The 11,324-nt window shown below is 41.4% G+C and overlaps 1 protein-coding gene across 2 annotated transcripts; it reads right to left on the bottom strand.

Annotated features, from left to right (window-relative positions):
* Window positions 1–5,260: 5,260 nt before the first annotated feature.
* LOC144700655 (Protein kinase superfamily protein) lies at window positions 5,261–11,073 on the bottom strand. 2 transcript variants are annotated; one of them, XM_078572108.1, is made up of 6 exons: window positions 10,572–11,073; window positions 9,653–9,936; window positions 9,443–9,578; window positions 6,423–6,681; window positions 5,924–6,056; window positions 5,261–5,580 (listed from the first exon to the last, which is right to left on the bottom strand). In XM_078572108.1, the coding sequence occupies exons 1-6, from the start codon at window positions 10,720–10,722 to the stop codon at window positions 5,350–5,352; spliced, it is 1,194 nt and encodes a 397-aa protein (XP_078428234.1). In that variant the 5' UTR covers window positions 10,723–11,073; the 3' UTR covers window positions 5,261–5,349. The 2 variants fall into 2 exon arrangements, with proteins under 2 accessions (XP_078428234.1, XP_078428233.1); XM_078572107.1 differs by having other exon boundaries at window positions 9,653–9,939; window positions 10,572–11,069.
* Window positions 11,074–11,324: the final 251 nt, after the last annotated feature.

The following is an 11,324-nucleotide window of genomic DNA, read 5'->3' as shown; positions in this document are numbered from 1 at the left end:
ATTTTGCTCTTTTGCTGGATGTTGCCCCAAAGCACCGCATGTGACCAGCTGGACACCATTCTAAATCGTCATTTATCGATGCTACCTGTTGGTCATCCCTGCTCATCGCTCGTTGCAGTTTTCTTTGGCAAACAGGGATTTTCTGATCTAAAGATCAAATCCTCTAAAATCAAGTTTTAAGTTGGCACTTTGACCCAATTCATGTTTCCATATTTCTTCCCAACAATCGTCTTCTATTGATAGCTTAGTTTGGATTTGAATAGTCTAAAAGGCCCATCATGCAGACCCATGAACATAACATATTTTTTGCTGTATTATAAAAGAAACTGTAGCCTATGGTTCCTGTTATTTTATGCCCGCCACATTGAGCAGCAACCGTAGATTACACTCTGTTGTGCCTTATGCACCCATCTCTGCTATTTGGAGCTTTGTTGAACCTAGACTTATTTTCTATTGTAGTCTACTCCACTCTGCCTCTACTTGGAGCTCTAGGTGTGATCATTCTACCTCCTCTTATAGCAAAAAAACTCGCTCTTTGTTTCGATTTCATCAGTTGCATATAACCATATCCATGGAGGACAAAATACTCAGTAAAGATACGAGTTCCTCATTTTTCCACTCTGGGAATAAATGGTATACTCATCTACCTCAAGTAGCTCCTAGTAATATCTTTAATAGACATAATCTATATAGATGTGTAAATATGCCGAAATTACTTTACGTCCACAAGGTCAACCCCACCATCTAACAACTGATCCACCCATTGGTGAGGATAAGAACTATACCAAAAGTAGATGACAAAAAGACATCATTTTTACGCGTATATTATATTCAATGATTCCTGACTTAGCTCAGACCTATATACTATGAGGATGTTAAGGAGATAGGGGATGCTATTCAGAAACACTACTCAAAGAGAGATGATGAATCTACTATCACAGTCTTGGTGGATCAATCTATGTGTCTTCTCTGGGAATATCAAACTGTCTTGAAGTATGCAAACAAGCTCCGAGCCTTATGAAAGGAGATTGAATTCTATCATCTACCCGTTGCACTCCATTTTGTCTGAATACGTCCCTCGTGATTTTGTTTACTCCTATATCACTTGTTTGCATCCTGATTTTGAAAATGTGCAGGGCCAACTATTCAACTAAGATCACAAAATTACTTTTGAATAAAGTCATCCTAGAGATGTAAATAAGAAAACCATCTAGGTGGTCAGAACAAGAACACTGCAGAAACTTTTGTTTGGTTAGTCACGACTATGATGGGTGGGGGGGTGTGGGGGGGGGGAGGGGGTGAATGCCTCCAAGCCAACAACGTCTCAACACCTTAATCCTACGGCTAGAAATTCTAAGGTTACTTGAAATGAAGGCACAAACCAACTATGATGAAGTCACTGCAAATGTCCTCGTTAGACCAAGGACACCTGTCAGAAGATCCATGTTATCCTGCCAGGGCATCCAATGCCATCAATAAGAGCACCAACGTGTCTCACATATATGAATATTGATCGCGCTCCTCACCTGATAAACAAAAGCTTCCTAGTGAAATGGACAAAGTCAAAGAAGAACAGCAACAACTGCGCCTCTTGGTGAAAATATGGATATTATTGGATCCAAATCCCTGGTACAGTAAGGTATTACTTCTTTCTTCTCCCTACTACCAAATCCCATTCTCATTTTGATTTATGGATCTTATATTCCAATGCTACATATGAACCATGTTGTAGCACTAAGAGAGTTTGACCCACTGATGGTACTTTGTTGACTATTGTGGGAATCTGTAGCACTAAAGTTAAACAAATTGGACTGCTTACCCATGCTTACATGTCCCAAACTTATGTGTCAGCTTGATCTATGTTAAAAATTAGCAACATTATCATCGTGTTAGCTGATATTCAATAGGGTTTATGCCCTTTATATGACAAGGTTGGGGGCTTGAATCATGGGCTAGCGGGGTTCCTGGATGACTTCTATTATTTGACGACTCCAACTCCTATGCCACATCAATCTCATATGGCATCTACTGTTGTGTTGTATGGGGAGGAGCATCTCTGCTTGCTTCATCAACAGCTCATTTATATGTCATTTCATTTTTTCAAAATACTGCTTTTGGAACTTTGTCAGTGATTAAAATTGGATTTGTCATGTTTGAAATCTTGTGAAACATAATCTTACCATTCACCCTTCCACTCATTATCATTCTATATTTTTTTTGAACTTGTACTCTGGAATGTATGGCATCCGGCTCCATTTCCAGATACCCATGAGTTTAGAAGGTTTCTTATCCTCATTGTCGATGTTAGTCGCTTCTGCTGGATCCATCTCATGAAGGCTACATATGAGGTTTCCACAATCATTTGTGATTTCATTAGCATGATCCATCTCAATTTGATTCCCAGATTAAAAAAATTTGTACTTAATGGACAATAATTCATCAACTCTAAATCTATCTCCCTGTTTAAGGATTTAGGTATATTTCATGAATCATCGTGCCCTTATACCCCACAGCACAATGGTGTAACAGAGCACAAACTAGAGCATATTATGCATTAAAAATAAAATTTGAATAACGTTTTGGGGGAGGCAGCCCAGTTATCACTTCACCTAATTAACAAATTATCCTTTCCCTCACTGGACAAACTCCGTTAGTACTTCTTCAAACTTCATACTTCAATTTATGCTTCATAATCCCTTCCACTTCATATAATTGGATGCAAGAATGATGTACATCAATATCCCCATCAAACCAAAAGTTATCACCTTGGGCATCAATGTGTGTATTTGTTGGGTACTCTGACTCTAAAAAGGGATATAAGCGTTATCATCCTCCCACATGGAAAACCATCATTTCCAAATAAATCACATGTAATGACAGACGTTTATATTAGAATGGTCTCCCCATTGCAGCTGAAGTGACAATTACTATGTCTTCTGACTTATGCTCCCACACATATCCTCTCTTATAGGCTTGCCCTCTGAACCAAATTTGATTCCTCTAACTCTGGAGCTGACTGTGGAGACTAGTGCAAGAGGACAATCCAATGCCAGGAAACCCAAGAGGTCTGTATTATGGACCTGGGTCGTCCCCCTAAAAGACTTGAGTGTGGCCTTTCCCAGGCAAGTCCTCCTACCCTGATACATGATTCTTATCCACCAAAAGATGCGGCCTCTGCATTCATACTAATCCTTATCCTCTAACTGATATTCTAACTTACAAGAACATCTTATCAACACATTAGACTTTTCTTATGAATCTCACCAGGTCACTATCCCATAAATTGTTCCAGGGCCTCTTAGTTACCCATAGTGGAAAGAAGCAATGAACATTGAAATGGTTGCTCTTCATTCCAATCACGCTTGGGATGTGGTGTCTCTGCCCCCGAGGAACATTGAAATGGTTTACATCGTTAAGTATGTAGAGAATGGTAAACTGAAACATTATAAAGCCTAGATGTTGCCGAAGGCTACACCCAAAAGTATGGAGTGGGCTATGTAGAAACTTTTGCCCATGTAGCAAAAATGAACACAGTCAGAATCCTCATCTCCTTGGCAGTCAATCAACATTTGGATCTTTGTCGATTTTATGTAGAAAAATGTTTTATTGGATGGTGATCTAAGGGAGAAAGCATATATGAAACCACCTTTTGGACATGATATATCAACCAAGTGTGTTGTTTAAGAAAGGCAGTATATGGTATGAAATAATCGTCTCACGCGTTGTTTGAGAAATTTACTCAAGCCATGCAAACTCTTAGCTATTGCCAACGTAATGGTGATCATAATCTCTCTATCACCACACCTCACCTAGACATGTAGTTACTCTGATTGAGTTTGTTGACGACATTTTAATCACATAGAATGACTCCTTCAGGATCACCAAATTGGGTGAACACCTTCATTTTCAGTTCAACTTTAAGAGCTTAGCCCCCTGAAATAATTTCTGGGTTTCTAAGTGTCTCACTCATTCAGCAGTAACACACCCTTTATATAGCCCTCTAGATGTAAATATTAAACTTAACAACAATCCCTCAGATCCAGATACTTACTCATTGTCATATCAACACTTGGTTAAGAAACTAAACTACCCTGCTCATACTCAACCAGATATGTCCTACTCTGTTAATCTTCAGAGCCAATTTACACATCTACCTAAGATATTTCACATACAAACTGTGCATCGCATACTTTGTTACGGGAAAGGGAATATCTGCCTTGATCTTAAATTCCAATGAGGTAAACCATTGAGTCTTGAAATTTAAGCTGACTCTGATTTTGATGGCTTGGAGGTCGATCGTCAATCCACAACTGGCTACTGCTCCCTGCGATGTGGGAATCTTGTTACCTGGAACATCAAGAAGCAAAATAACATCGCATGATCCAGTACGGAGGCTGAATTCAGGGCCCTGAATTCAGGGCCCTCGTGCAAGAAATATGTGAAGCCCTCAGGATCTGGGGTATCCTCCAGGAGTTGCGCTTCCCCTACATGGGATCCAGCAAACTTTGTTGTAACAATAAGTTGGCCATTAGTCTTGCCCATGCACCCCATTTACACGACCACACCAAGCATGTCGAGATTGACCACCATTTCATTAAGTAAAAGATGGATAAAAGGATCTTTGAAATTCTCTACGTCAATATGAAGCAACCGTTGCCTTACCTCCTGACAAATGGGTCTCTAGAGATCAACATACTTATTTGGTGTCCAAGCTGGGTATGCTGGATTTTCATTCCCTAGTTTGAGAGCAGTGTTCAAGCTGGCCACACATTTTTGAGGCAACTTGAGCCGTCTTGATTTACCGCTGAAACTCTGATGTATATACTTCTTACTTGATACGTAATAGAAGTGGATGGGTGCGTTTTATGATTCACTTGATGAGTAACTTCTCTATTCTTCATTTCTATTCATTTGACACAAAGGCAGGTAGATATTAACACGAGAGAAAGTAACCCTCCTCTCAACGGTAAGTATGAGCGAATTCAAATGCCAATTAATTCATAACATAGTGACATTTTTTATTTAAAGATTCCATTCAGCGTAGTTGGGTACTTCAAACAAATTTCAATTTGTTTGAAATAAAATTGAGTTTCAATCCCAAGAGTTAGAAAATCTTGAGAATATTAGAGGTTAAAATTGCATGATGAATGAGAAATCAGCTGGCCAGTAAAGTAGTATTTCTTAAGTAGTAAATTTCATTGAAATAACACGAAGGACTATCTCAACAAGGAACACAAAATCTTTAAATGGACGGCCAGCAAGAAGCCTAACAAGAAGCTCAGACATTGAACCTTTCAGAACATAATCTACAAATGTTATACGGTTACGGATTCCTCAAGATATGAGAAGCTAATTATGAAAGCTGGAGGAGCTCCCTACCTTTGCAAGGGGTTTTTGCTTCACAAGCGGAACCAGTGATTGGACAACGTCAGCCATTAATGGCCTGTAGTCAGGCTCAGCCTGAACACACATGGCGGCGATGGCGGCGACTTGAACAGCATCTTTCAAAGCATACTGTCCTTCCATTGCCGGATCAATCACCAAAACGACCTTCTCCCTGTCCGTTAGAAGCGGAAGTGCCTGTTGGAGAGAACCCAAAATTATTATCCAAAAAGGTAAAAATCCTTGAAAAACTGAAAAAAGGAAAATGATACAGCAGTCAAGTTTTATGAACACTTTTTACTGTAAGATAGTTCCTGTAAACAGAATAAATCCAAGAGAAAAGAGGGTATTTGAATATTGCAAAGGTTTACATCCACAGATATGGTGACAAATCCATCGTCGTCACCATCATTGTCATCATTATTATCATCCATTTCTTGTTTGAGATGAATGATGAGATTATAATCAGGCGATGAATGAGGCAATAACGAGTTGATGACAATATGATGATGTGTTCATCCGATCTGGAGATAAACCTCACCCAGGACACAAGAATCTCTTCTCCAGGTGGCCGTTTTGTGTCTACTGGTACCCTTCCAGTGAGCAGTTCTAAAAGCACAACTCCGTAGCTGTATACATCTGATTTTGTGGTCAAATGTCCAGTGAGCGCATATCTGCACAAAGAAAAACACAATACCTACATCTCTTAAGGTCATTTATAATCTAACAGATACGAAAAAGCAATTTATAAATTATCTGGGTAACATAAAATCTGATAGACACCTTGAATGTGTCACCATCAGGGAGTAATCTTACAAGGCCAGACAGAGAAAGAAAGGGGATAAGGTAGAAGTAACAGAGGTAATAAGTCTGGCTTGGAGCCTGAACCCCCTCTCGGAGGATCTACCACTCAATTCAACGAGTTCTTGACTGCCCTCATTAGGGAAGAGATACAAGTACTTAAAGGGAACTAAACTTAAGCCAAACGACGAAAATAACCCTTATTATAGAAAGAAGAGCTTAAAGAGGGAAGCATTTACTCTGGGGCCACGTAGCCTTGGGTGCCTAAAACTCGGGTTGAAACATGACCTCCCACTTTATCGGACCCAATCTTCGCCAAACCAAAATCTGAGACTTTGGCATGAAAATCCTTGTCCAGAAGAATGTTGCTGCTCTTAAAGTCTCTGTGAATAACGGGAGGGGTAACATGTTCATGGAGATATTCCAGACCTTTCGCAGCTTCAAGAGCAATCCTCAATCTTGTTTCCCATTCCAACTTGGAGATGCCACCACAGGAACCTGGAGTTAAGAATTGCGACACCCATTTTTGTTGAATTTCAAGAAAAATAAATTCTCCATGTGAAATTTCATTGAAGTATGAATTTTCATCGAAAGAACAAAACTATAGAAAATTCCGTTCCGTAAATTCTATAGTCCAACGATTAAAATATTCAATAAATAATGAACAAAAGATATCAGGATTTAGTGATTACTTAATTCAACTTCCAACCAGTAATGGACTCGTTGAAAAATCCTATGAGTTGCCAAAAGCATGTCATGGAACCCGACCATAAAAAATTGTGACTAAATTTGAGTATCCTGAGTCTATTTTTTGTCATAATGACTTATTTAAATGGCGAATACATAATGTTAACTATCTTCAACTAGGGCTCTACACATCCATGGACAGGGTGTGGGTGGTCGGGTTGGTTTGGTTCGGCCAATCAACCCGGCCCAAAATTGACTCATGACCTGGTCATTTGGCTAGGTCAGCTTAGTTGATCTGAGGGTCTGGTCTGGTAGGCCAATCTGACCCCAGGATGGACCCAACTGCCGACCTGCCCTCTTGGTCAGGTTGGGTCAAGCGGTGAGGTCGAGTGGTGATACGTTCTGATAGAGTTCCAACAAAATCAAGAAGAATTCTTGAATGAAAGAAAATACTCACAAGGTGAGTTGCTGCAATGCCAATCTTCAGACAGAGGGGTAATCTCCCGAACCAATGGTGTCGTCTCGAGCTCTCCAGCCGGATCCAGCCTCCATTCGTCAACGCCTCCCGCTCCACAAGATCACCCAAATGACCGATGCCCTCCCTTCCAGGAGGGCTTCTTTATAAGAGCAAGAAGTCCTTGCTCCCAACCCCGGCAGTTACAGTCTTTGACTAATTTGACTCCCCACGTGTGGTACAACGTGTGGTCCCATGTGCAGATTCATCCATGTTATTTTCTATCTGGCCACCAATTTTCTTCTTTCTATTGTAACCCAAGGTATTATGACACATTCCTTCCAAGGGACGTATATTGAAAGAGAGGAAAGGAGAAATTCTCATTCTGGATGGGCAACGCTGAGGGGATCAAAGACGACGAGGTTTGGGCGAGTGGACATTGCCAAGATAGATGATGGCTGACAGAGGCCATCGTCAGCGGAACTGTTGTCACCACAAGGGAGAAACTCACTTCTTAATCAAAATATCCTGCCCTCCGCTGAGGAGGGCTACACATTTAAAATGGGAATGAAGAGACGAAAAGGCCCCCAGTGGGGTTACAATAGGAGAGAGGTCATAAGAAGGGATCATGGTCTTACTCTCATAGTAAAAGTAGTTATACATTTTTCATTGCATCAGTACTTAAAAATAATTTGTTATAAACACATAAACTCATACAAGACCGATTGGATCAGGTAACATGACCTGTCCCAATTGACCCAGTTGACCTGGCCTGACACTGTCGACCTTTTCCCCAAGCTGCTCTCTCGTTTAGGTCTGGTCAGTCAACCCAAGGATTGGGTTCTGTTGGCCGACCTAACCTAACCCTATTTTCCAATCGTACAAATGCCATTCAGTTGAAAAATCATAACTAATGACACTGGAGTTAACTTATCAAGAATACGGGTGGCCAAATAACAATGTCTAGTCGATCATCACCACAACTTGTCATCAGGAAACCAGGCAAAACATATCCTTGGTACAAATGGGATCCTTCAGAAATTATCATATGGCAAGGGCATGATTATACTCCACTTTTCTGGGAAAAGCTAATAAATTACTAATAATACTGAACTTTAAGGTGCACCAGTCATCGAATCCCTCTGCTCTCTCACAGCTCATGAAGCGATTTGGGTAAACCCAAAAAGAATTCCTGAACTAAAACAGAGTCGGCGAACCCCACTTATACTAAAGAATAATTGGCCTAAGGATATGATAAGCTACGAGGACGAACATATCAAAGAAAGAGAAAGCGCCAAGCTTCAATCGCACGAGACATCTAAGCCAGCACGTGCGGGCTTCAAATAAAGCGAGGGAGATTCTATATAAAGGAAAAGGAGAAGAGAATGCGGGGATCGACAAGGTTGTTACGCCCAGTGCTGAACGGCAGCAGATTCTCCTCGCGCTGCTGTTGGAGCCGATTCGGACGACAGCTCTCCTCCCTTCCCCTCTCTTCGTGTCTATCGTTCTATCTGGTTTCTCTTCTGGTTACTCAGGCATTGTTCTCTCTTTCTTGGTGTTGATCTATCACGAAACTTGAAGATATTATTCCTTCTGGTTGAAGATCTATATAGTACAGTCTCTATTGGGACTCCTTTGCAACTATTGTTTTTATACTCGCCACTGGGGACTGGTTTTTTTTATATATTTGGCGATAAGAGATTTCCGGTGTCTTAACAGGATAATGGGCACATCTAGTGAGAAAAAATAATGTTGCCCTATAAGGCCTTATATAAATGCCTTATGAGTTAAAAGCAAGGTATGTGAGGGCCAAGGCAGACAATAACCAAAATCCCCCATGTGAAATTCATTTATGGAGAAAAATGGCCTCACTTCATGTCACCTTGACAATTAAATGAAAGATCCCTATCCAAAATCAAATAAATGCAAAAGTTTAAATACTTGAACATCTAGGAAACGAGTTTACAAGTAACGAAAATATCATTTAATTTTTTTCGTGACCCTTGACTGGAATTTTATTCTGATTTCACTTTCTGTCACTTATCCTTTCCCTGCAAACAGGCTGAATTTCTAGGCACTGGAGAAAGAAAGCATTAAAGCCGACGAGGAATCACATGCCTGCTGTGGGATATAGGTGCTCTTGAAGACAGCCATTAGCCATGAACTCGTAGACCAGAAGCCGATGATCATTATTGGAGCAGTAGCCAACAAGACCAAGAAGATGATTGGATCGAAGACACGTCAGAAGCTCCACCTATCATCACCATTCAATCAAAGGAAGACAGAAAAATAAAGAGATCACTGTAATTGAATAAAATCAAAGAGTACCTCCATTTTAAACTCTTCAACACCCTGCTTTCCAGATCGATCCATGAGCTTAACGGCGATCTTTCTCCCGTCAGAGAGCAAACCTCTGTAGACTGACCCGAAACTGCCCTGACCCACCAAATTTCCCTTAAGAAAGCCGCCGGTAGCAGACTGCAGCTGCTTGAAGGTAAAAACCAGTAGACCCTTCTCACTGGCAACGGATTCAACCTCGCCACCACAGCTAGTTCCTCTGGAACTGCCCCCGACCTTTGCCGACCCGACTTCGATCTCTGTCAACTCTTTCCCTGCTGATACCATAGAAGTGATAAAATTTGAAATGAGACATTGATAGATAGTGGTTAAACCATGGAAACTACGAACTTCATGGAAATTTTGGCCAATCCTTCAAAGCCAATATCCAAGTGGGATCTTCAGGTAATCCCTTTGATGACAAGATGCATCCAAGTAAAGAAATTTAAAATGTATGTGGCCAATAAGAACTATCCAAACCGATAACATGACAGTGGTAAAATTTGAAATGAAACGATTATAGAAAATGCAAACTAGAGAACTCATGGATATTTCAGGTGGTGGTCGATCCTTGATAGACTCTATCCACCATCGCGGGATCTCCCTTTGATGACAAGATGAACCCATGGAAAGAAATTTCAAATATTTTTAGCCAATAACAGCTATCCCTTTCGACAACTCAATAGTGCTAAAATTTGAAACGAAACGACCATAGAAAATGGAAATCCACAGATTTCATGGATGCTTGATGCGCGGCCAAAATCTTCAGAAACTCCCTCTGACGACGAGATGATTCCAAGCAAATAGATTTCAATTTTTGTTTAAAATCAATAAATCTCCCTGTGGATTGTCGGAAACAAGTTGAAGCAATGCCCATGAATAGACAGGCAAAAGGGTTCAGAAATCTTACGTTGGAGGCACTTTCTGCGCCTGGAAACCTTCCCTCTGATATACCAGTAGTAACCGACGGCTCCAAACAAGGCCGATACAGCCATGGCGGCGACAACAGCGATCAACACGAGTATAAGGGTATCTCTCCCTCTCTCTTGCGCTCCGTCCATGGCTCTTCTCTCTCTGTCACTCTCTCTACAAAGGGTTTGAAGGGTAACTAGAAAAACGGCGGATTTGTATGCGCAGAGAGAAGGGGAGAGAGTGAAAGAGTAATCTTGGGGGGTCACTGTGCACTTCCCCTGGCCATCGAGCAAATGGGTCTGATGGGAAGGCTCGGGGGAAGGGTGTCGTCCTACTAGCGCTGGGAGTGGTGTGGGGCACAAGGCCGATGCCCGATGACGAGGACCGCGGGAAAAAAGGCAAGTTGATGGCAGACTGGCGATCAGCTCTCTCTCTCTCTCTCGGTCTCTCTGTCTTTCTTCCCCTCTCTGTGACTTTCTCTCTCTCTCTCTCGGTGTCTCTCACTCTCCCTGTCAGTCTGTCTTTGTCTCCCTCTCTCCGTGTCTCTCTCTGTCTCTATCTCTATCTCTCTTCATGTCTCTGTCTCGCTCTCTCTGTATCTTTCTCTGTCTCTCTCTCTCTCGCTCTCTCTCTCTCTTCATGCCTCTGTCTCTCTCTCTCTCTATTCATGTCTCTGTGTCTCTCTCTCTCGCTCTCTCTCTCTTCATGTCTCAGTCTCGCTCTCTCTGTGTCTCCCTCGGTCTCTCTCTCT

Source organism: Wolffia australiana, chromosome 3, assembly GCF_029677425.1.
Source record: "Wolffia australiana isolate 7733 chromosome 3, ASM2967742v1".
Classification (NCBI taxonomy): Eukaryota; Viridiplantae; Streptophyta; class Magnoliopsida; order Alismatales; family Araceae; genus Wolffia; species Wolffia australiana.
This window is presented reverse-complemented; position numbering and strand designations above follow the sequence as displayed.

Bases quoted from the DNA above. Each gene is read 5' to 3' on its own strand.
- LOC144700655 (XM_078572107.1), bottom strand. From the start codon at position 10,722: ATGGACGGAGCGCAAGAGAGAGGGAGAGATACCCTTATACTCGTGTTG. The intron at 6,682-9,442 runs GCATGTGATTCC...TCTTAACTCCAG, and splicing joins GCACCTATATCCCACAGCAG to GTTCCTGTGGTGGCATCTCC. The intron at 6,057-6,422 runs GTAAATGCTTCC...TTCTTTGTGCAG, and splicing joins CAAGGCTACGTGGCCCCAGA to ATATGCGCTCACTGGACATT.